Source organism: Candoia aspera, chromosome 12, assembly GCF_035149785.1.
Source record: "Candoia aspera isolate rCanAsp1 chromosome 12, rCanAsp1.hap2, whole genome shotgun sequence".
NCBI classification, from domain to species: Eukaryota; Metazoa; Chordata; class Lepidosauria; order Squamata; family Boidae; genus Candoia; species Candoia aspera.
In genome coordinates this window covers 18,067,819-18,094,389 of record NC_086164.1, presented here as the reverse complement: position 1 = coordinate 18,094,389, position 26,571 = coordinate 18,067,819, and the positions used below count along the sequence as shown (strand labels likewise).

At 41.0% G+C, this 26,571-nt stretch overlaps 1 protein-coding gene across 1 annotated transcript; it reads left to right on the top strand.

Annotated features, from left to right (window-relative positions):
- The first annotated feature begins 630 nt into the window (after window positions 1-630).
- On the top strand, window positions 631-14,702 carry C12H8orf48 (chromosome 12 C8orf48 homolog). The gene is made up of 5 exons (XM_063313620.1): window positions 631-882; window positions 2,947-3,060; window positions 9,523-9,764; window positions 11,274-11,426; window positions 13,706-14,702. Exons 1-5 carry the CDS (start codon window positions 639-641, stop codon window positions 13,808-13,810), a joined length of 858 nt encoding a protein of 285 aa, XP_063169690.1. The 5' UTR covers window positions 631-638; the 3' UTR covers window positions 13,811-14,702.
- Window positions 14,703-26,571: the final 11,869 nt, after the last annotated feature.

Sequence of the window (26,571 nt, the reverse complement as noted above, 5' to 3'; positions counted from 1 at the left end):
TGTTACGGTGCAATCATATTATCAGAATTTCTGTTAAATGGTTCCTAGTTAACATACTTGGATCTCCAGTTGCCAGCAGGCAGATTGTAGAACGAATAATGTAAGAATAAAATGCTGCATGTCTCACCTGCAGCTTAATCACAGTTACATTATTATTCCAAACCATGCAGTTATGTGCCCTGTGACACTTAAGGAACAAACATAATACGCTTTTAATAATAGCTACATTTTTAATACTCTCTGAACTGTAAGTTTGAGCCCCATCCTCCATAAACTGCTAAAATTTTAAAACTATTTGCTTGTCTGGTGGTTTGCAATACTTTCAGAGATGATGCAGGGGTCCAGAGGAAGAAACAGTCTGGGAATTCCCTTTACATTTTTTGCTCTGTAGACTGAAATGGCTAGGATTCTGGAATTCACCCAGGTAACTTAATGAAAGATAGCAGAGATTATGTTACCCCCTCCCCTCCCCCACCTCTTTGGATTGTGCAATTCCTGTCGCTATTTTTTAGATGACTTACTCCAAAGTCACTCTTACCTTGGATGCTGGTAGCCGACAGGTAGGTTGCTATCTGTTAATCCCATGCTTCTACATCTATAATTAATTTTGCCCTGGTTATTTTTAGTTGAAGAGTGTGATGACCAGCTGGGGAGATGACTCGAGGACATCTGTTGCAGAGCAGATGGGGCTGAACTGCAACTCCAGCATGTCTGTTCCCAGCTATTCGGAGGACACATTTACATCCCTGAGTGGAGAAGAGGATGACACACAGTACGAAAATGACCCATTTGAATCTTATTGCTCAGTAGAGGAGTTGGAACAGCCGGCAGCGTCTGATCCGGCCAAAAGCACTTGGCAATCAGCACGTCAAAATGATGAAGGTCAGTCAGGCTCCGTAAATATTTGGTCCGGTTCCTCCTGCGGGCTTACGGTTATGAGGAGGAGACTACGGGGAGGGGGTGGGAAGGTAAAAGAGAATCTTACCAACTTTGTGTGAAACAGCTGATTAAAAGTTTTTTTTTTTTTGCTAACTCAGAAAGTCTTTGCAATATTAAAGAAAAATATGATGTGTCAGGCAAAAGAAGGAAATGTCTGTGTGTAGCGTTTGGCACAATGGTGGCAGTCGATCTGTAGGTCAGCAGGGAGATCTGGTAGGTCTGCGGGGGCAGCGAGATCTTGGATGCCCAATATGCATAAGTGCTGATCATTTCTAGTGTCCTTGGCTGTAGTGACAGTCATGGACAAATGGGACTGTCTTGCTTTGGCCAATGACTACAGTAATCAAGGGGAAAACCACAGGTGGAAGGAGGGCATAGCAGAGGAGAAAATGGTAACTCCTTGTTCTGCCAAGTGTCCAGAGAAGTGAGCAGGTGCTCAGACAATTGGTTCTTTCTGATCCAGGGACAATGAGCACGCCAGTGGATAAAGAAACTTTAAGCTTTATTATAAACTTAAGCAAACAGATTTAAACAGAAACACAGTTCAAACAGAAACACAGTTTAGGCAGATTATACAAAAGGATAAAAAGCACAGCATAAAGGAAGAAATCATAGCACGCTGAATCTAAGCAAGTTGATATCCAGTCCCTTTTAGGTTGCCAGGAGCCTCCTGACCAAGACAACAGGGACCCCCCAGAGTGGCAATATTCCACAGCACCCAGCGCGCAGGATCTGTGCAGAAGCTTCCCAAACCCCAAAACCAAGCCTAGGAATTTTATCAAAGTCTGGTCCCCAAACCTCGTGACCATGTTTCCACGGTACCAAGGCTCCATGGCCTGGCCTTGACTGGCCATTTTCAGGACCCTGGGAAGCCTTACAGATAAGCTAGTGCTTTACAAAAACAATTGGGGGGGGAGGTTTCTCACATCTCTCCCCCACACACACACACTTTCTGGAGGGCTGTTGGAGGAGTGGGCTTATTCTTAAACTAGCAATCTTGGGGTTTTCTCTCCAAGAGAAATCTCCTCCACCCCCCCATGCCAAATAGCAATAAAAAGCAAGCCAGTTGAACAGTAGCATAACTCAAAATAAACTCTAATTCTCTGTGTGAGGGAGAAAATCAAAATATGTCACTTAACTACTCGAAATAACAATGGTCTTCCACACTGCCACTACACTCTTACGCTCTTACCAGGTTCTGTGCTTACTGTATCCTTTTAACCAGTACTTTAATAACTACTTGACCAAGAGAAGCTGGAAGGTTTTACACAATTTTGTTTCTTCATACAGGTAGTCTTTGACTTACAACCATTCACTTAGCAACTGTACAAAGTTACAACAGTGCTGAAAAAAGTGACTTACAACTGGTCCTCACACTTACAACCATTGCAGCATCCCTGTGGTCACATGATCAAAATTCAGGCGCTTGGCAATCGGCATGTATTTACAATGGTTGCAGCGTCCTGTGGTCACATGATCGCCATTTGCGACCTTCCCAGCCAGTTTCCGACAAGCAAAGTCAATGGGGGAAGCTGGATTCACTTAATGACCATGGCAAAAAGGTTGTAAAATTTGGTGTGACTCACGTAATGACCGCCTCGCTTAGCAACGGAAGTTCTGGTCCCAATTGTGGTTGTAAGTTGAGGACTACCTGTATACCTGCTTTTAGTTTATCTTGTACAGCCCAACTATTCCTCCTAGAGTGATATGCCAAAATCAAATAAGTCATAAGTTTTGGAGTAGCATAATGTGGAAACAGCAAAAATCTTTGAAGGTTAGAAGTTACCAAGAATTGCACCCTGAACTTAAGGAGTGTTGTATGTTGTTGTAATTTTGCAAGCCCATGCTTGCGGATTAAACAGCCTCACACATCTTTTGTGGATGTCTGAGGCTTTTAGATTGTACATCATGCATGGAAGTTTGCACACATGAATCCATTTGTCATTTAGCTGACCTCTGTGTTTTCCCAATCCCTCCTCCCTCCCTCCCTCCCTCACCAACGGTCAGAATTGTTGGATTCTGCATCCATAGGAGACTCTTTAGCTAGAAAATGGATCAATCTTCTGAAAGGCAACAGAACTAGCCCTGAGAGAGTCAGACTTCCCACAGAACCAGATATTGGTGAGTTGAGTTTCACATCTGAAGTACCTCAGCCAGTAATACTCATGATAATGGGGATACCTATTGAGTCCATTGGGCACAGTGTGGTGATACTATAATGTCAGTGGTGGAGTGGGATTTGGGGCCTAATCCCCCCATTTTTCAATTTTTAAAAAAAATACAGATATGCTATGACAGAAGCTAAATTCAGTTATTTTAATACCTTTTCTACTGAAAATCAACAGTTATTTGACTGTCCAGTTTGGTGATATTCTGTATTATATGAATTGTGGCTTACCTTTGAATTACTGATGATTTTTTTTTCCTCCATTCTCCAGAAAGTTAAAATTTTTGACAGAGGCCTTGACTGCAACCCTGTGGGTCAGTCTTGTTTATTTTTGCCATGCCTGTTTCAGGGCTGGCTCATACAATGAACCATTTCCCATCCTGGAAGACAACAGATGGCTGGATTAGCATGTTCTAGGTGAAAACAGAATGTTTTGTTACTGGATATTTCTGCAAATATTTGAACAAAATGCCCGTGGGCTTTGCATTAACATGATCAATATTACTAGAAAACAGAAATTAGTGGTTGTATTTGGAAGAGGGCCCAGTTGCCCAGAAAAAAACCTCCAGAAATAAGCTTGAATGGCAGTACATGATCTGGGTGAGTTTCAAGGAAGGGGCAGAAAACAGGATGTTTGGGGGCTGTTCATAATCACCCTGGCAATCATTTTGTATGAACCCACATGCCACGCATTCAGTACTGCAGTTATGCCTATTGGCCCGAAAAGATGATTCATCCCTGACATGACAAGAACCAGAGTCCAGCAATTGATGGAAAATAGAATGACTAGATTATTAATTGGAATTGTTACAATACAGGTAGTCCTCACTTAACAACCATTCAGTTAGTGATGGTTCAGACTTATGACGGTGCTGAAAAAACTACTTGTGACCAGTCCTCACACTTATGACCATTGCAGCATCCCCATGGTCACATGATCACGATTTGGGCACTTGGCAATTATGACCGTCATGTGATCGCCATTTTCGACCTTCCCAGCCGGCTTCTGGCAAGCAAAATCAATGGGGAACTGGGTCATTCACTTAATGACCATGTGGTTCGCTCAACACCCACAGTGATTCACTTAATGGCCACCACAAAAAGGTTGTAAAATCAGGTTGGATTCGCTTAATGACTGCTTTGCTTAGCAACCAAAATTCTGGTCCCAATTGTCATTAAGCACAGACTACCTGTACTTCCTAAGGTTAGGATTAATTCCCTTCTCTTCCCCCATTCTCCCACAAACGGATTCTAGTTCTAAAATGTTCTCCAAAAGCTGGGTGAAGGGCATTCTTTTTTTTTCTTTTTCTTTTAGTTTTAGTTTGCTTTCCCAAATTGATTGCATATATTCTCTGTGAGTATGATTACATTTAGGTCAACCAGCATGTGCTTAATTGCACCAGTTGCATCTTAAGCTGCACCTCTGAAGGCAGAACAATACAGCAATTGCTTTGATGTACCACAGTCTAAAAATGTATCTCTTGAATTTAATACATGCTGGAGACCTCAGCTGTGGGAACCTTTTAAAATTTGCTTTATCTCCTTGAAAGGCACAGGGAGAACAGCTTAATTGTTTTAGTGCGTAATTGCAGATTAGCTGCAGGACAATTAAGGCCCACTCAGTAAGATTAAGAAAAAGTCTCAATTTGTCTTGAAGTATTCCTTCTCAGGTAATATTGTTAAAAATGAACTAAAATCCAAACTTATTGCTGTAAGTTTTCTTTGCTCAGTTTTTTCCTTATCAAGCTTTTTGATCTGGTACGTTGTTTGACCCCATAGTTTGTAAACTCTGCTCTAGGATGTTCTGTGAAACCAGGCCATTATGGCTTGTTTCACTAATCATATCTTTGTTTATTTATTTACCAAAATATGTATGCAGCCTGCTTATTCTAGATGATTTCAAGCCATTATGTAGTAAACAAAACCATTAAAAACCAGATAAATGCATAGCTGCCACCAGACAACTCCAAATGCTCCTGTAAAGTGGACTGTTTTCATTATCTTTCAGAGCCCCATCCGGATAGGGGCAAGTTCTTCCAGGGGAGGGAGCTGCTACTAAGAAAGTCAATCTCTAGTTCCCAGATCCCCCTCCCATTTTTTTCAGGGTGGTTTTTTTGTTTGGTTGGTGCTTTTGAGTCAGTCTGGACTTCTGGCCAGTGGACTAGTTCCTGCAGTTTTCTAGGAAACATTTTTGGAAGTGGTTGGCCATTGCCTCCTTCCTAGGGCCAAGAGAATGTGACTGGCCCGAGGTCACCCAGCTGGCTTCATGACTAGAATTCAGGCTCCTGGTTTCTAGCCTGGTGCTTTAACCACTACGCCAAACTGGATCTCATTTTCAGGCTAGGGACCCATAGTATTTCTTCTTTCTAGATCATGTAGGTTGGGTAGATTCTGTATGAAGATGGGAGTTGCCCAGGGACCACATCCAAGGCTCTGTGGACAGTAGATTCAGTACCCCTATTATAAAAAAAAATGTGAACATGCAAAACATTGTGCCTGTGAACCAGCTAGCTATTGCATTTCATTCCGGTCAAAGTTGCAGCTGAGTTAAATTTCTCTAGCTTGGTTTCATCTCCTTTCACGCTTATTAAGTATTCTACATACAATGGAAAATGCGTATTATTCAACTGGACGTTAATCCCTCTAAGGCTGCCTGATTTGAAGGGGGAGATCAAAGCTGGAGTCGTGCTATCTGAGAATTGGTTTAAGGGGACATAGATTCACTTCTGAGTAAATATGCATAGGACTGCACTGTTAGGACTTTAAAGTACTTAACTTTGGCTGAATTGGGCCCAATAGAGAGGGGGCCCATTTTTAAATAGAGGTGTTGGGAGCAAACATGGTGTTCCTCTGAGCAGCTGAGCTTCAGTAATTTTAGGAAAGTAATCAAGGAGACTGACTGGGTACCTTAGAGAAAGGCACGTTTAAGGCAGCAAGGGAGCGCTCAGGTGTGCAGAGTCCAAATATGGATCGGGCGGTGGACATATTGGGAAATGCTCAGCTCCATCATGTAAGCAGCTCTCTTCTGTTACCATGGATTTGCCCCCCTCCCCAACCCTCCATTGACTATTAAGCAAAATTAAGCCTGTGCTTAGGGCACCAAAGGAAGTAGAAGCACACCAGAAATTTTTCCCCAAGCTCTCATGCCCTTAACTCTTCCATTGCCACTCCTGACTTTAGTTTTCAATATCTTTTAGTATTTGCCTTTTTCCCTTATAACAATTTTATTTTAAAAAAAGGCTTTAAAAAGTATTGAAGATTTGCAGATTTTTCTATTGCCCTGCTGAAAGGTGAAAGGCCCCCTGTGCCAGCACCGAGTCACGTCTGACCCTCTGGGGGGACGCCGCTTTTGCGACGTTTTCTTGGCAGACTATAGTGGGGTGGTTTGCCATGGCCTTCCCCAGCCGCCACCCTCCCCAGCAAGCAAGCCGGGCGCTCATTTCACCGACCTTGGAAGGATGGGAGGCTGAGTCGACCTGAGCCGGCCACCCGAGAGAGAATCCAGCTTCCGCTGGGACCAAACTTTGTGCCACATGAGGCTGGTCTATTGCCCTAGTTATGAGCAGTAATTTGCTTATATTGCTTACTGCTATATAAAAAAAAAGTGAAATACATAAGATTTTTAAAAGATGTGCCTTCTGTGCCGTAGCCCCTGCCCTCTGGAACATTCTCCTTTCAGAGATTGGGGTGACCCTGACTCTGTTAGCCTTTCGTAAGTCCATGAAGACCTGGTTACGTGCCCGGGCCTCAGGCACTGAGTGTATTAAGGGCCCCGTTTCTTGGCTATATTAACATCTATGGCAATAGTTTTCCTCGGTGACCATATATATTTATTTTGTATTGTTTTAATTGTTTTATGTTTTTATGGCTGTACCCTGCCTAGAGTCACTTGTTGAAATGGGTGGCTAAAGAAATCGAATGAATGAATGAATGAATGAATGAATGAATGAATGAATGTTTATATTTAATATAGTTGTGGGGTCTAGCCTGGGGGCTGGCCTGGAATAACATTGAATTTTTAATCTCTTATTTCACCTTCAGCACATGGTCTTAATGTCTGGTCAGTGAAGCAATGGAAGGGCTGAGGGGCACCATTGCTGGACTCTGCTTAGAGCACCCATTGGCCTTAATCTGGCCCTGCCTGTTCCCTCCCATCAGTTGGCTGAAGTACAGACCCCAGTTTCATATAGAGCTTGTTGAGCATTTTCCTCATTTTAATTTAATCATTTTGCTGACGTACAAAGCCGAAGAGCTTTCAAGTGAACAAAGCTGTCAAGGAATCCCCAGAGAGGTTCACTGGCACCCAGAGCTTGGTCTCTCCAGCATCATGCAGAGAGCTGCTTATTAGCAGATGCATGTTTCCATGTTTCCTTTTCTTCTTTTTCTTTTTAAAAGATCTTTGACACTGTTGTTGTCTGTTATACTTACACTGTATGGCTTGCTTTTCTGTTGTGTTCATAGGTATCTTTCTATTCAATTGTTTTAAAAGAATTGTATGCCATGTAGAAAAATTATTTTTAATGGGAAGTTTGTTTGTTTTTTATCCATTCAATCATGTCCAATTCTCAGAGACTGCCTGGACATGTCCGTGCAGTTTCCTTGGCAGGCTTTTCAGAAGTGGTTGGCCATTGCCTCCTTCCTAGGGCTAAGAGAGAGTGACTGGCCCAAGGTCGCCCAGCTGGCTTTGTGCCTAAGGCAGGACTACAAGTCAGGGTCTCCTGGTTTCTAGCCTGGTGCCTTCACCATGACACCAAACTGGGTCTCTCAATGGGAAGTTTACAGTAAAGGCTTTTGCAGCACAGCGGTCATACTGCCATCCTGAGCCAGCTCTAAATAAAATGTGCTCGAGCAGGAGTTGTCTGGCCCTGCAACTCTTGGCAACTCAGGCCAGACTGGCCAGTGGTCAGCGAGGCTTGGAATGATTTAGAAACATCTGGAAGGCCACTGGTTCTGCATCCTGTCCTGTAATATCCTGGCAGCCCGTCAAGGCAGACCGCAAGTGTAATTGGATCTGTATTATTGAGATAGGCTGTAATAATAGAATCTTGAAAGCCTGACAGCGTTTCCCCTTCCCTCCCTCTTGTACCCCAGCAAGGCAGAGCAGAGCCAGTCTGAGTTTCTTCCTAATATTTTCTTCTTTCCTGGGATTAAAGCATGTTTGTTTCCAGATTAGTGTAACTATCTCTGTGTTGTTTTCCCAAGGTCATGTCTGATACTCTGAATGTACTCAGAGTGGGTCAGTAGAATCAACCCAAATGCAGAAGAAGAAAGCTGTGCCATACCTGTTTCTACCCGCCTATCGTTAATAAAACTGGGTGCTGTTTGAATCTCACCTGGTCAGGTCTCTGCGCAGGCTTGCCTGTTTAAAATGCCCCCAGATCAGCTGTTAGGAAAGGGGCGGGTCAGGTCTGGATTGAATTCCCTGTTCTCTCACTTCTGCATTGTTCGTAAAGCAATGGCCGTTGTTCTAGAACATCTTGCTAGGGAAGCCCAGAGTCTGGAGAGATGGTCCAAACTGGGTAGAAGGTTGCCATGTTTTCCTGCATCCACTTTGCCCCTCTGGTGTTCCCCCATGATGAGTTGAATGGAAACCTCTGAAAGGAAGTCCTGCTTGTCCTCAAACATGGGATGATCAGCAATCTAGTGAAGGCACAAGGCTAGAAACCAGGAGACGGTGAGTTCTAGTCCCGCCTTGGGCACGAAAGCTGGCTGGGTGACCTTGGGCCAGTCCCTCTCTCTCAGCCCAACTCACCTCACAGGGTGGTTGTTGTGGGGAAAATAGGAGGAGGAAGGGGTTTCAGGTGTGTTCCCCTCTTTGAGTTATTTGCAAAACTAATAAAGGTGGGATAAAAAATCTAAAACAAAAAAAAATCTGAAGGGGCAGGGGAAGGTAGCTCCAAATCTGCTGTATTCAGGCCAGTTTCTGAACCAGGCAGACTCTGTTTTCTAATAAGAATAACCTTGTCCACAACACCTGAGATTAAAAGAGCTGCTTTTCTAAACCCTTTCATCTGTTTTGCTTAAGCTAGAATCGTTTGAGCAAAAGAAAGTGAAGCCTTTGACTGAAACCGCTCCAATGTCTGCATGATGGATAATTTCCATGACACCATTTTCTGTGTTTCTATTTTCTCTTTATTGTCAAAATTCTGCTCTGCGTTCAAACAGTCCTTATTCTTCAAAATGTCTAACTTTTCAGTAAGAGGGTATTGCCTGGGTGCTGTAGAAGGAGTTTATTGTTTTGCCCTTGATTGTAAATATTGCAGACCTCACATGCACTATTCAATAGGTAGTGCTACTGTAAGTTTAAATACAGTTAACAACAGCAGCCATCATATTCCTGGTAACTGGAAATAAGGCCGTAAACCTCTTCATCCCCTGATAGTATCTGATACTTTGTTTTTGTTTTTCTGATGAAGCGTTACCAGGAATTTCTGCAGTATCTGAAGAAGAATTGGGGGCTCTGCAGTCCTTTTGTGCCAGCAAGATTAACCATCTCCGTCATCAGAGGACCTCAGAGCCATTGAAGAGGAGCAGCCATAAGGATCAAGGGCATAGGTTGGCTTCACGGAAGCAGCTGACGGGCGGTTGCCACTGTGCTGTCCCTTGTGAGCTAGTAAACAGGCTTCGTCTGAAAAACATCAAGGAGATGGTGAAGAAGGTGCTGAAACCAGGACCCTTTTTCAAATGGCTGAAGGGTGGGAAGAGAGCTAAGCATTGGTTGTCTTTATTCATAAAGTTACGAAGATTTGGCTGGCCCTAGTAGAGTTTGGCCTCTCCATAATATTACCGACATGAGAACGTTCTTATCTGTAAGATTTAGTGCTATTTTGCAATAGAAGATTAGCCTCATTATGGCACTGGATTTCTTCAGATGCTGAGTTTTCAAAATTGCAAAAGTCAGAGTGAAAATTGAGCATTTGTTATACATGCACATTTCATGTATAACTAAGCGACTCTTCTGTCAGTCAAGTTATTTTTGTTAGCCATCACATAATCTTGCAAAATGCAGTTAGGTTCTCACTTACGCAGGTGACCGGATTCTTTAAGCATTTCTGTTAGTTTTAGCTGAAATCATCCTTGTTACAATAAAGGTTGTTCTACATTTTTACTTGCAGAAGGAAGATATTTACTAACGAGGGAGCTGAGGCTGAAAGATGGCAATTGCTCTAAGTTCTTGAAAAGAAGTAAAAATTGGTCCCATCTTAATTTTCTAAGTCCTGCTCTTTAGCTAATTAACCACAAGGGGAGAAGCTTAAATTTAGTTATAGATGTTGGAATGCCCTTAGAACGTGGATTATCTTCCTACACAGTAGCCTCCTGTTCACAGAGGTGTGATAGCTTCAGCAAGATGAGTAATATACACCTCTCCCCCTTCTCTGAATCTAAAGTAGTTTAAGAACTATAGGTACAATGCGTTGTTCTTCTAATATAAACTGGTACATGTCTATTCAGAAGTGAACCCTATTACGTTTAATGAAGCTTGCTCCTGGTAAGTGCATATAAGATAGCAACCTTAATGAAGCTTGCTGCTGGAGCTCTTTACATTATTTTTCTCTTTTTTAAAAAGTTGAGTTTTAAACTATCTTTTGACAGAAGGAAGAATTTGCAATAGGATGATTCCAAAAGATATGGCTAAGTCAATTTACGATATTTATTTAATTTTTTTATCCCACCTTTATTATTATTTTTTATAAATAACTCAAGGTGGTGAACATACCAAATGCTCCCTCCTCCTATTTTCCCCACAACCACCACCCTGTGAGGTGGGTTGGGCTGAGAGGGAGTGACTGGCCCAAGGTCACCCAGCTGGCTTTCACGCCTAAGGCGGGACTAGAACTCTCCTACTACACCTGATTGGCTCTTGGGCTGAGAGAGAGTGACTAGCCCAAGGTCACCCAGCCAGCTTTCAAGCCTAAGGCAGGACTAGAACTCACAGACTCCTGGTTTCTAGCCCGTTGCCTGAACCACTAGAGAAGCTACTGCAAAGGGAAAAATAAATGCAATTTCATGGGAAAAAATAATTCGTTTCCTTATTTTGGTTGGAAGAAAGTTTATCAGGTTATAAATGCTGCCTTGGACCTGTGTACACCTTCATCCTGAGATGTTAGCCATGCTTCTGTTTTTAGGGAAGACTGTTTTTTGATTCTTTCTCCCTTTGCCTTTTAAGATAGCAGAAACCGAAATGCACCAACCTTCACGATGCCCCTTTTGCATGAAGAAAAGAGCAGAGGTTGCAAAAGCTGAATTTCTCCGTCGAAAGAAGACTATACTGGACAACGTTTTGCTTCGAGAGAAACTGGAACACTATATGTATACCAAAGTAAGCAGGCAAATAGGCTTTTTAGGAGCTGCCAAATAACTCTTGAGAAGTTACTGATTCAGAAAACATTAGACTGGTTGAGATGCCCATGTGTTTTGACTTAATTCCAGGACTGAAGAAAAGTAGCAGCAAAAAAAAATGGGGGGGGGGAAGGAAATCCATAAGTTTGAGCCATAATTTAAGGAGAAACAATTTAGTCCAGGAGCCCCCTTTTTCAGAATTATTGTGTTGGTTCTTTAGCACGTTCACCTGTAAGTCAGTCCCGCTGAGTTCAGTGGGTCTTATTTCTGATTAGACATTTGCAGGATTGCAGTGGATATTTCCAATTTCCCCCCTCCCCTCCCCCCCAAAAGAAATAGTACAAATTCATTTTATTACTTTGGTCTTGCTTTCAAATAGTACGTTTTTTGCAAGATTTGTTTTTGAGAGAAAGAAATCCAAATACAGAAGTACATTTTCCTAGTACCAGTTTTCAAAGAAGGGTTTCTTAGAAGAGCTTAGTGTGGGATGATGTTCTTGACCAGCCTTTTCCAGCTACCTCTTAGGATAGCAGCCCTCCATGAATACCAAAGAAGGCAGCCCTTTCTTATGGTAGCTGCAATTTCAGATCTCACCCGGTTTCAAAGCACAAGATCAGGCAAACAAAATGGCATCAATCAAATTCTCCTCCTGCAAAAGATCTCCTCAGTCATCCAGATTTGTCTCTTTGATGGACTAGGCTTATGGGTTGAATAAGCTTAGTTTATTAGAATTGACTCAGGGAGCTAGTGCAAAGCTCTGTGTGCAGTTGGAAGGATTCTCCATCCTTATCCCCCCATTTATTTTGGGGCCACTTGTGAAAGACATGACTTAAGGAATAGAGATGCCCTCACAAAGAAACCTGAATAATGAAAATAAAAAATAAAAAAGCTGCCAATCATTTCACAATACTCCTTCCTCTTTTCCTTCCCAGCCCAGGGTTTTCCTTATTTTTCCCCAAATTCCCCAAATATGGGCTTTTGCAGACATACTCTACATACCTCCAAATTACCGCTGAAATTTTAGAAAGATTCTGAATTGGATTAGACCTACGATAGAGATATGCAGCTTTGATTTGGATTAATTTTGAATATGTCCAAGTCAGCCTGATTTCTTCCTGGATTCTGTTGAATCTCTAATTTAATCATCCTGAAGACCTATTCTTTCAGCATTTCCATCTAAGGAAAAAAAAAGGCAGTAGAATGTTCAATGTAATAATGCGGTAGCTTTGAAAATGTTTAAAAGCTCTCTCTGTAGCAATCCAGGCCCGTATCCCCATGAGCCAGTCTTCCAAATCAGAGTACAGCTGCATTTTTGCCAAAGGAAGAGTTCAGGAAATTTGTCTATCCAATACATTTTTTTAATCTTGGGAGTTAAGCTTTGGAATCCAGAGATCCATAACTTTTGAGTGAAATCAAGACACTAGCAAGTTGACACGCAATGATGGCAGAGAAATTTTGCCATGCACCTTTTTCTTCTGACTGGTAGTCAGTTCTGTGTAATGGGTGATTCCATTTGCTTAAGCTATTTAACCAGGAAATACCATCTGTAATAGTGCAAGAGCAGGCACTCTGTGAGACATCCAGACATTGGAGTAAAACTCCCATGATCCAGCCCAATGTCCATGATCATTTAGTAATAATTGGAGTCAAACCCTTACCCATGCATTCCTAAATGGTTAAACTTTAATGGGGTTTACCATGTTAGCCATTACTTCTAATGCATCTTTATATCATTTGTAAGTTGCCTTCATCCACAATTTGATGGGTTCTTGTTCATGACACCTATGTTTTTATATAAATATAGTAATTAACGTGAATGATTGCACTTAACGTCTGTAGATTGCCTTTAAGTGCCCAAAACATTATCTCAGCATTGTTAGTTCACTGTGACAACCCAAAACTTCTGGAGTCCTCCAGGTGGGTTGGGTTTCAGCTCTTATTAACCCTCCCCCCCAGCTAGGAGCTGAGATCCAACGCACCTGATGGATGCCAGATTAAAGAAAGCTGCCTTATGGAATTGCTGTAGAGATGCCCTTTATTGTTGTGGTAGGGGGCTGAGGTTAAGAGAAGATGGCTTACCCAGTGCCATTTTTTTTTGGTTATAACATGGACAGGATATAGAACAGGTGTGTCCTAATTCATACCTGTGAAGTTGGAAACCACCCCGCTTTCTTCTGTATCCTAGCAATGAGAAGGGTGAAGTCACTGGCTTTCACAGTCTGAATTGGGACTCTCTCACCATGTTTTCTCTTCCTCTAGGATTCCCTCACACTCATCGGAGAAATACATAAAAGTCTTCCTAAGCTTTCTGAAGATCCCAGGAATATATGGCGGGAACTGAACAAAAGAGACTGGAAAGAATAGCCCTTGCTTGTGGGAATATTGGAACAAATAAACAAAACAAGGGACTGAATCTCTCTAGGCTGAGCAGTGACAGTACTGAGAGTAATAACACTCTGGATTCCAGAGTCAAATTTTACCTTCTGTCCCAGGGAGAACAGAGTTGTATTTGATGATCAAACGAAATGATTTTTTTTTTTCAAGTCGCAAAGGGAATTTTCGTACTGTGGGGACAAGCCATAAATACCAAGTTTTGGGTAAGTTTCTTTTAGGGATTTGGGAGCAGCTCATTGATGCCCTTGCCTGTAAGAAAAACAAATGCTTCTGGTTTTTCAAGGTGGGGAGTATAATTCTTGGAGTTCAGCTCAGTCTGCTGACGATGATTAAACTGAAGGCTGGGGCCCCACGTAGTAGGAAAGGGGATGGTGTTGCAGTGGGGAAGCTTGCAAAGGAACTGCAGAAGTAGAAATTGAGTATGTTTTTATATAACTGAAGACAAGGATAAATCTGAAGTGAAGTTAGGCCATCCCTCAGAGGATTCCAAGACAAGAAGCTGTGATATTACTTTAGTGATGTCAGTTTGTGGATATTGAAGCAGAGAAGAGAATAAAACAGCGAATGCAACTGGACTGAAATGCCTAAGTGCTTCTGAACGTTTATGGAGTTTGGGGAAATAGATTGTACAGTGCAGGTTACGGTGATGATTATTCCCTTGCTAGCTATGGTTGCTGAAAATGTGAAGGCCCAGATTTCTTCCATTGTGAGGAAAGAGATGAAAGCTGAATTCTAAGCCTTAAAATAGGCATATCACAGATCAACAAAACCAGATAGTCCAAAAAAATCTCTAAAAGTTCTCTGGCCAACACCACCCACGTATGTGATATATGACCCTATTCATTCTACAGCTCTCAACCCTCATCCAAATGATGTTAAGCATGCCCCTTGGCCATACAAAGCTGCTCAGCCCTTGTCACTGCCTAGAACTTTTGGGATTTACTCTGAGTCCAGCAGGTCCTGGTCTTCAGATTCCCAATTTAAATCATGAGCCTTTGAAGGCTCAAAGCCCTAACCAGGGTTCCACCCATACCATGGCATGGGAGAGAAGGACCATGTGCTTTCTGTCTGGAGGGATCAAAGCTCAACCCATGCCAACTCCAGTGATAAAGGACTGGGTGGCAGGTGATGAGATGATGAGATCCAGGAAGCTGATGATGATCAGAGGAGACCTCCTTGAGCGAGATCAGGGGTTCTTTTGCTTTTTTTGCTGAAATGCAATTTAATCCAGATTCATTACATTTATTAAACAATGTCCTACGACTTGAGAATTTCCTAATCATCTCTGTAAAACATTAGAATTTGATAGCTTTTTTTTTTTTTTGCGAAGTCTCTAGGGCCCAGTTCCAAGGCTTTTGGGGAAGCCAAGGGTGGCCCTGGGAACTCCACTTGTTCTTCCTTGGCTAGGTGGAGAAATTGCCTGAACCAGGAGAGGGAGTTCTGAAAGAGAGGCACATATAAGCAGCCATTGCTTACCCTATTCTGTGTGAGGTTGGTTGTTCCTGTAATACCTGATTGAAACCTGTCTTTCTTTGAGCAGAATATTTTCTCGAACTTCCTGGGAATGTCTGTGCTTTACTGAAAGCTCTCGATGATAAGTTAGTTGCAAGGAATAGGTGCCTACTCTTCCACTTACTGTCCTTCATGGTCTATGTAGGAGAAGGCTAAATGAAGGCAGGGGCCTATTCTGGAGTGCTGGAGGCTGGGAACCCTTTGCCCCCATTCACTTCCAGAGAGACAGTCATGCTCTGGGTCCACCAAAGGGGCTTGCTAAACAACCTGGAAGGATGTCTTGCAAAACGGCATGAAAGTTCACTGCTTCTGTGATTTATTAAATAATAAAGTTATATTGTTTTATTCCTGCATAGGAATCATCTGGATGACCCATAAATACATTTTTCAAAATATCTCGATAGCAATCAAACAGAGGGCTATCCCATGATTTCCTTGTTGTGGTATTCTTAAGAACCATGTTCTGCTCTTTTAGTGCCTTCAGCAGTTTTTCTTTTTTTTTTCTTTTTTCCCCCCAAACTGGACACTTTCCCCCCTATCTGGAAGAAAAGGTGTAAAGTATTCTTGCAGTTTCACAACTTATTGAAAAATGTGCATTACATTGGCTAATGGCAATTGCAAGCAAGCTATATACTTTAGCAGGATGGTTGCAGGTTTATATATGCATGCTACCTACTTAAAAACATAACAAAAACAGATAGTTATTTTCATGATATATCCAACATTCTGGTTAAAAAGGATTACTTTGATATGCTACCTATCAAATTGTTGTTCTTAGTAGGAAGTAAATAAGCCATGAAAATAGAAACATGCTATTATAAATAAGCTTGGTTAAAAGGAATTGTAAACATGGTTAGGCAAGAAAAGAAGAGTAAAAAAAATAAATGGATTACTCCTAAGGGTTTCAGTTGATTATATTTGCATGTGAATAAGAGCACTCACCCCTTCGGGCATTCTCTCTGCTGCCCGGAATGCAAGGCCATTGCTGTTTCAAGGTAGTGCCTGCCTTGCATATTATTTTTAAGTTCTTGTATTAAAATAGCATTTTAAAAAAGTCAGCCCCACTTAACTGCGGGCACCATTTTTGAAAGGTTTGTCATCATCTAACTAATGGGTTCAGTGGGGTATCCATCCACCACACGTGGTCTCTCTCTGCCATACTGACTCCATTTGTATATCAGAATAGCCAGAGGTTGGTTCTGTCTGTCTGTCTAGCTATCTAGCTATCTATCTTTCTGATAGTCTTTCTTACCTTTGGATGGCAGGTTATGGTGCCTCTTAATAACTGCCTTTGCACTTCTGTTTCAGAAATGGTTTTCCATGTGCCATGTCTATAAGTATATCGGCCATTTGAAATACAACCCCCAAATCCCTTTATATTTGTGAGTATTGTTGCCTTTTTCTTTCTATCCAGCCATAGGATGTCAAAAAGAAGCCTATTAGTGCTCCCCTTGAGGGTCCTTTTCTGCTGAATTCAGCTGCCATTATTACAATCATGGGCTTTGTACAGGATTTCTACCACCAGCTGAGATCTCTGACTCTTCTTCCACAATTATTACAAATGTGGGCAAACAAAGAAACAAACAAAATAGAAAGGTTTTCATGTTTCAGTAAACATTTCATCCTCTTACTATGTAGAGGCACATTTCCCCCCAAGAAATGATGGAAGAATAATTATTTTTCACCCTGTAGTAAGTACTTCCCTAAGAGGGAGATGTTTACCTTACCACCTGCAGTGAATTTTACAGCTGGCACCTATAAATGAAATTGTTTCTATTGTTTTTAAAGTGAACTTTGAATCAATTCAACTGAAATCTGCATTAGAAAGCTTTTGTGGTGGGTACTTTATGGGATGGAAGTCCCATTGCCTTTGATCAGGCCACCTTCTACGGTTCTGAAAAATTAGGGTTTTCTTTGAAGTTGTTACATCAGAGGATTTATATGGATTTCAGAGTTGCGCTGCCCTTTTTCAGCAGCTCAGATTTAAGCTCTTTGATATCAGTGGCAAATCTGGAAAAAAAGAGGCTACTTTCAGGCTGGCTTTTCCAGAGTAACCCTATCACAAACAGTGGGGTTATACTTTTGAGTGTTTGAATATTGCTTCCTGTAGATTGTGCTAGTAAAGGTAGATTTACAGTCCAATCATGGTATGTTTTCATAAATAATGACACAGTAGGAAAATCTCAATTAATGACCGGTCCCAGTTAGGAAAGCAATATGATATACTAGTCAATCGATAATGTCCATAGAAGTCTTCCAAGCTCTCATCTTCAAGCTTTCTTCTGATTAATGCAGAAATATAACAGCTTAGGTTGGCGTATTTGCTTTTAGTTTTGTTTCCTCTTGTTAAACAAGTCTTGATGTGATTTGGTGCCCACTTTTTTCATAGTCCTTCTGATACTCTTCCTGAGCTTTCTGCAGTCTTTTGCTCCTCAGCTTCCATTTATGAAAGCAGTAGGTCGCCAGGGACATGGAGACCAGGCAGAAGAGAAGGATCAGCACGACAAGCAATGCCACAGCTGAGGAAAGGGATTCCTCTGTCTTCTGGGCTTCAGCTTCTTGCGTGGCATTCAGTAAGGTGTATGTCTCATGCAGCTTGGCTGTTAGAGAAGTAGGAACTGAAGTGTCTCCAAACCTGGACCTCATTGGAATGTTTAGGACCACTAACTTTTTAGGCAGAGATTCTTCCAGAGGAAGTGTGGAGAGGACACAGCTTGCTTCTAGTTGGTGTCCATGAAGTTACATTGTCCACAGGACACGAAAAGACACGCCTATCCAAGCAGTGTGCTCTCAACATCAATGGAAGACTGATGATCACTTTATTTTCCAGTTCTTTGTTTTTCCTTGTGTGGTTAATCAGGACAATTGAGGAACGTCATGATAGTGCAGGATCACCCACAGAGCTAAGAGATCCATCACAACAACAGTAGATTCCTTACGAGTTCATTTCACTCTGAGTTTGGGAATAAACACTCCTTCCAGAAGCTTTGCAAAGACCCCTTGTTGAGCGGCAGAAACTGGTCCGTCCAAAATTGCTCGATACAATGAAATCCAGGAACGTTGTTTTCATTCCTAGCTTGTGGTGGTGTGTGCTGTATTCACTTCCTTTGCTTTTCTCTTCTAAACGGCAACCACTTTTTCATCCCAGGTCTCACAGTGTGGAGGGTAAGAATTATCCAGGGAGTTTGTGACTCTGGAAAGGTGATCTGAATAAAACAACAGCAGCAAACAGGTGAACCCACAATCAAGAACCAGACGGCTGCTTACCTGCAAAACTCGGCATGAACTTTCTCCTGCCCTGCAGAGTTTCAGTTAGAAAGACATTGGATGGTTTCCTGTGCATGCAAACTTCAGTCACTGAAATGAATGTGTAATTCCTTAAAATTACTTGCTGGAGGGAAGTGGGGGTGGGGTTTATGTTTACAAATCTAGTATCGGCTTTGAAAGCACAAAGTTTTAGATGTCCAAAAATGAGGGAGAACATCCAGCAGCTCAGCATCAATTAAACTGGAAGCTCCTCCGAGTTGTACAGTATTCCAATAAAAAGGGGAAAATAAAAGGTAGGGAGATTTCATTTATTTATTTAATACCTGCTTGCTGACTATTTTTTGCTACTGTCATATTTCCCCAAGGACTATTATTCCCAAGGAGATCTTCTATGTGACCGGAACATAATCTTCTACCTACCTTTCTCAGGCAGAGAGATGAGATAACAAAGGACAGCCACCATTTACCTCTTTCCTGCTAAAACCATCTTTTCTTTTCATTATTAGTTAACCAAAAAAAAAAAAAAACCCTACCAAAATGTTACAACAAAATGAAACCATTTGGCTTAAAAATGATTAATGGACGATCTAGATGACGTCTTTCCAAAGAGATAAGGCAAGGAGGATGGGAAGAATCACCAGATATTTGGTAGTAGACAACCATAATAATATATAAAAAAATCAGGAAATATGCAGTACCATCATATTCTGGACCAGTGTTCCTCAACCCTGGCAGCTTGAAGATGTGTGGACTTCAACTCCCAGAATTCCCCAGCCAGCATATGCTGGCTGGGGAATTCTGGGAGTTGAAGTCCACACATCTTCAAGCTGCCAGGGTTCCAAAATATATAAAATGTTATTACAAATAAGAATGGCAAATGTACAAATTAAACAATGTATGATTAAATGGGAGAGAAATCTTGGACATCACATTGACTATGATGTTTGGGAAAGAATGTGGACCAAAGGGCTGAAATTTTCTTTAAATTATAATTTAAAAGAAAATTTTTACAAAATGATGTACATTACTCCAGACAAAATATCCAAAATGTTTCAGAATACTTCAAATGTCTGCTGGAAGTGTAAAAAAGAAACAGGAACATTTTATCATATGTGGTGGACTTGTAAGAAGGCGAAAACATTTTGGACATCTATACACACTATAATTTGTAAAATGTTGACTAAAGAAATTAATAGGACACCGGAACTCTATTTATTGGGCATCATGGACAAGGATTTGGAACATGAACATGGAAAACTTTTACGATATTTGATCACCGCAGCTAGAATTACGTATGCATCAAAGTGGAAGGAAGAACTGACCCGCTCAATGGAAGAATGGACATTTAAATCCCTGGATCTGGCGCAGATGGCAAAACTTACGGACCACCTAAATGATAAAAATGTGGAAGATTTTCAAAATGACTGGACCCCGTTCTTCAACTATGTAGAATCGACCCAAAAATTAACGTAAGTGTGTAAAACATATGAATATAATACAAGCTGTAAATATTGTGTATTTGACTTATATAATCTCAACAGAACTGTAGAATTATTGTAACCAAATTAGTGAATTGTGAAAAGAAATTATTTAGTTAAGGTATAAAATTGTATTACTTAGGGAGTTGGAAATCCATTTCCTTTCTTCTAAACCTCTTCTTCTCTTCCGTCTTTCTCCTTTCCTTTTTTCTTTCTCTTGTTTTTGCATTTTATGTTTATTGTTGATTTGTCATTTTATGTTTGTATTTTTTGTGTAAATAATTTAATAAAGACTATTTTTTAAAAAAAAGCTGCCAGGGTTGAGAAACACTGCTCTTATGGTTCAAACTTGTGTGCATGGGTGGCTGCTAGAAGGCATTATGACATCGTATGTGCTATGACGTCATCACCTGCTACATAATCCTCCTCCTTCCGGGACACCCATCCTCCTGTAGCTTGATTCACACAACAGTGCTATGCCTTAACGTAGTTCGTTTGGTTTTAACTGAGCATGATATTTGAACTAGCCTAATAATGGCCTGGTATACCCTTATGGCTTGGTTCAACAAATTGTGAGGCCTCTTTTATAGGAGAAGGTAGACTTTGCCAGAGTGCTGCTTAAGGCTCTCTTCCAAATGCTGGCCGAAAAAGGTTGGGGACTTTTCTACTGCCTTAAACCAAGTCCCTCTTTTGGGGGAGATGGGCGGTAAATAAATTTGAATGATAGATAGATAGATAGATAGATAGATAGATAGATAGATAGATAGATAGATAGATTGTTTATCCCTTTAGCGTAGTCAATGAATCACGAAGCTGGAGGCCCCAACTGCTGTACGTGGTCTCCAGTTGCAGAACCACCAGCCTCTCCAAACCGTGTTACTTAATTTTTAATTTTTAATGTGAGAGAAGGGGAAAATTATTAGATATATTGGTGATCATATTAACTTTAATTAACGTAACGTTAACTAGCATGTTTAAAGCAGCTTTAAACTTAATTTTAAATCAGTTGTGGCTCTTGGCATGAAAAAGGGTGTACAGCGTGGATCTATTGGCAGAATTGTTTATACGAGCAAAAGCCTTGACTGAAGTGGATACCAAATCGCCCCATTTCTAGATTTTACTTCTGAAGCTCCATAATTGCTTTGCGGCTTTATGAAGCTGTTGAAACAACTAATTAGAAGGATTTGCAGTACTTAATCCTTTGTACCCATTACACCAGACACTGTATCAAAGGCATTGCTTAATTCTCTTGGTTTATCCAGTAGCTGTGCCATTGATGTCTGTGTTGTGTGGACTATTTCTTTCCATAAAAATGCTCTTCATCCCATTTCTCTAGGGGAAAGACATGACAATGCCCTGAGTTTTTTTTTTCCCCTGAAGGAAGGTACTTACCTTGTTTTCTGCCTCCCGTTTGCCAAAATCTCTGTGCCTATTCTGTTAATTAATTTCCAATTTTCCTACATGTCTGTTCTTGTAATCCACACAATAACTGTGGAAGGGTTACAAAATTGCTAATTTTAAAAATTATATTGGGGGGAGAACAGCAAAACAGCAAAATAAACAATGATATGTTTGTAATACTATTTCCTTCCCAACCCCCATTTTCATCATTTTCAAAAATAAACACAACAGGAAAATATAAAAGGATGATAGGTGTCCCGGAAGAAGGAGGACTGTGTAGTAGGTGATGATGTCATAACACACACGATGTCATAATACTTTCTACCAGTCACCCATGCATACAGGTTTGAACCTTAAGAGCAGCGTTTCTCCACCCTGGCAGCTTGAAGATGTGTGGACTTCAACTCACAGAATATCAGACATGGAAGATGCTTGGAAGAAGATGGATAGCCTAGAACTGGAGAGGGATCAGTGTGAAGACCAGGAAGACCTCCTGTGTTCTTCAAACAGAACCCCAAACCAGAACAGTCTGCTTGATTGAAGAACCTGCCTCACGTCTCTTGGCAGAAACGTCCAGAGGAGGGTCTTGGAAGAGAAATGTAGAGACTAGACTGCTGTATGGATGGAGGTATACTTGAAAATACTCCAAGACATAGAATTTGACCCCAGAACAGACTGATACATGTTTCTTTTTTTCCCTGTCCTCACCAGTCTTGCTAGTCATTGGCCGACATGATGCCACGTCTACTTAAATGCTTGTGGAGGTATAATGTCCTAATCTTACGGGATGGCATCATGGGGTATGCACAAACCCAATTGCTTTGAGTTGCCCGTATTTATTTCAGGACTGTCCTCAACCTCTTTTGGAGCCCACCTAATGTTGCTAAGTCTCCCAGTAAATTTGCCAGCCTCCCAGATGCCTGTTTTGTGATTGGCATTACTAGTTGGTAGGGATGTTTAACACTGCAGATCTAATGCTAAAAGGGCACTTTGGGGGTGGTGAGATGATCTTGCCCACCTGCTGGCACTTCCTTAAACTTCACACAGAAACCCCACAATCCCAGGAAAATACTCATTTGAATTAAGGAGGCTCTGACAGGGTGTTCATTGCCTACTTTGAAGCACCTTCTGATCCCCTGCCCATCAACACCCCCTCTCCATATTGTGCCAATATATTCCTTGCCCACTCTGGAGGAATTTAAATCCTGGAGTAACAAAAAGATCCAAATTGTGATTGAGCTCCAAAATCCTCTTTTTGATAGCCTCAGATTAAGAAAAACAGATTCCACATTTGGCTGGCAGATGTCTTCCTTGATGTTGGTGATCAAGTAGCCACATTTATTTTGTTGCCTTTTAAGATCTGAAAAAATGTCTGGGTAGTGTATAACTATATGGTTTTTAATCACACTTGTAATTTTGCTTAGCTGTTGAAGATTGCATTAATTCTATGCTTAATTCATTTGGTTTGGGGGTTCTTTTACTTTATGTTTAGTGTATTAGTATTATGAGCATTGCACCTAGTGGTTATAACAATCAACTTCAGTCAATGTAGGTAAGCAAAATCAGAAAAAGAAGGGGAGAAAAATGACAGAGCCAGAACAAAAAAAGGAGACACAGGTAAGGAAAAAGTCTCAAGACGATATGAATGTTCAGTGAGGTGTCTATTCAAGTGTTTAGAGAGGGAGATATTTGCTTTCTCATACTGACTGTTGGAAAGTGAATATTAAAATGGGAGGATATTTAATGCCATCCTCAAATGCCAGATAAATCCATAAGACCTTTGTTTCCATCTCTTCCAGTGCAGACTGCTCAGGATGCAAAAATGGCACTTCTCCATGGTATTTAGAAACCATTTTTGATTGCCTAACATCCTTTTAATTGCAGGGGGACAAAGGCCCTGCAAACCCATCTGTATTTTCAGAAGCTTCAGGACTGCCTTCTGCTTACCACATACTGAGTTGCTCTCTCTTTTCATAAATGATCTTTGTTGTTAATGATAACAAAGCAAAGATAACTAATGAAGAGAATCTCGCTTGCCAAATTAACTGAACATCTAAAGGAGAAGTGGGTGTTCCAATAAAAACTATTTACTAGCAATTAGCCCTTTTTTGGTGTGAAAAAATGCAGATGAGCAGTTCATAGTCAGTCAGAAACCACGAAGTGGAAAAGAAAGGCTGACTTCTGCTGCAATGTTGGTTTTTGTGTGGCCAAGTACGCTGCCCAGGTTTCTTGTGCGGTGTCTGAGGCTGGGCTGCATTCACAAAGCTTATGGGGAGATCACATTTCATTAATAGGGATTATGGATGAAGGTAAATCAAAATGGTTTATGCCAAGGATGACCATGTTTCGCTTGATTTGATTTTAAGCTTAATTGTAATTAATTACCTATATGATTGTTCTTCACAATAATTTTCCATTGGTTTGACTTTAGATTGAATGTGAAGAATAGTTGGTTTTTGTGATGCACTAATAATGAAGCATCTTTCTTTTGATCCACTTTGGTGAAATGGCCTGGAAAAGACTCAAGAATTTTCTAAAAAAGGAACCAAGTGGACACTAGTATTTTTCCTAAACTCGGCCTATAGGGCAATATTCCCCAAGCTGTGTCTTTCAAAGACGTTGTGAGTACAACTCTCAACATTTCCAGCCAACGTGGCCAATGAATTTGTAGTGCCAACTAATCTGTGGGTCACCAAATTGGGGGCGTTGGTTATGAGCTACAAACAACATTAGTTGTGTTGTTGGATTCCTTACTGATCCCTGGCTGATTCAATTCCTCGTTTCAGACCTTTTAATTTTGTAGGATGTTGTTCCTTCTTGTCTGCTTGATTCAATCGGAAACAAACACAGACTTTTTTTCAGCAGCTCCACAGAAGTCTAAAAAGATAAGGCTGATACGAAGATGATAATAAGGTAATAGTGACATGGTTAAAACTTCCCCCATGAACTTTTTCTCCTCTCCAAAGAGGCACTACATCTTGTTATTCATTGTTAAGGGTTCCAGTTCTGGTTTAAGCTGACACTTTTCGCTATGTCCAAATATTTCATATTTAAAATAGCTATAGATAATTGCAAATCTTGATGGAGTATGAATACAGTATCCTCAAAGTTTTCCAGGCCATTTCAAAAACACCAAACTGCACTTTATGTTGACAGTAGAAGCATTTTACTACATGGATTCAACAACTTTTCAGGGAAGATTTTAAAATGCAAGATAACTGCAAATTCATCATAACAGTCTTTAAATACTATGGTAGAAGTCAACAGTTTTCAATGTCAGTATATCTTGTTCTGTGTTCTATAGTCTATAGTCTATATTCTGTGTTCTATATTCATTAACATAACATAAGCTATCATAACATAAAACTATATTCATTAACAACACATCTTTTATTCTGGTGGTAAAATTCCCCAAAGCTTAGCTTTCCTATTTTTTAACACAATGCCATTACATAAAATATTTCTCTCCTCTTACAGGATACATTGAATATAAAATAGTACTTGATGTCTACCAATTCTTTCAAATGTCAAACAGTTCTACCCTTTCTATCGTTCTGTAATACCTGTATTCTGCATTCAGTACCTGCATTCTGAAATTTGAAACTGTTTTTCAATCCCTTGTCAGTCATGTTTTAAAAAATCCTTTTTCAGACTGATGGAATTAAACTAGGCGCTTAAGGGACTAAAGTATCCATCCAACGAGATCAATAGACAGATCAATAGAGCCAAATTGATTCCTAGAGAGGGTCTATTAAAAAGACGGACTACAGAAACAACACCACCATGCTATTGCCTACAGTTCACAGCTCAAACCACTTAAGCAAATATCAATCAGCTCCAGACCATCCTGGACAATGATGCCACTCTCTCTCAAGCACTGGGTGGCCAATCCATATCTGCATACAGACAGCCACCCAACCTGAAACAGGTTCTTACAAGCAACAACAGAGCAATGATGCTAACATGGGAGCCAGACCATGGAACAAATCCAGATGTCTCCTTTGCCCCACATCTACACAAACAGCACCGTCACAGGCCCCAACAACTTCTAAAACACCTCTAAAAGATTAGCGGTGCCCTTGCAAGCTCTTCCTCTAATGTGCTACATGCCAACATCTGCCAACAATGCCCTTCTGGATTCTACATTGGACAAACGGACCAGACTTTGCACAAAAGAATTAATGGACCGAAGTTTGACATCAGGACTCACAACAAGACAAAGTAATATTAGAGCATTTTGACCTCCCAGGACACTCCATTGCAGATCTCAAGGTAATGTTCTGGTCCAAATATTAACAGCACAGTTGAGTGAGAGAGTGCAGAACTTACATGCATGAAAAGGTTTCAGGCCATTTCAGAAGTTCTCAACAGACACAATGGGTTTTTAATGCTAACTGATAAGGTACTGGCAAACCTACATCTGCATAACCACCCCGTGTGTGTGTGTGTAAGATGTATGTCCGGTTGTTGAACCATGACCTCAAGGCAACATCCATAGTGCTCCTTCCTCCTGTGAGGAGGGTGAGCTCAAAGAAAGTGACTGCCCTAGAGTCACCCAGTGTGCTTCAGTGTCTGAAGATGGACTAGAACCTGGGCCTCCCTGCTCCTAGACCAACACCACCACACACTACCCTGTCCCTCATCCTCTCTCACACATCTCAGGTTTTTTGATGGCCATCCCATGCACCAGACTTTAGGAACCTGTAGAGAATGCTGATCTATGTCTCTCGGTATCCTTCATGCTGGCTGGTGTTGCTGTAAGTTCTAGTTTATCGTAGTGATATCTGGATAGTTACGTGCTCCCCAATCCTTCTAGCGTATTTTCCAAGAAAAGAGGCTATTGGCCACTTACAGCAGAAGCTGCTTTTCTCCTGTGCTCTAATGCACAGATGCTGGCATGATGACCACAGATTATCAGGATTAGCCAAAACAAATGCTCAGTTTCCTAAATTGTCAGAATACTAAAAGCATTTTCCCATTTCAGCTCTCAAATACATTAGCTTCAGCAGTAGAACAGAATATCCTGGGATATCGAATTGTGAATATTTAGCACGCATTTGAGCTCATCCAAGA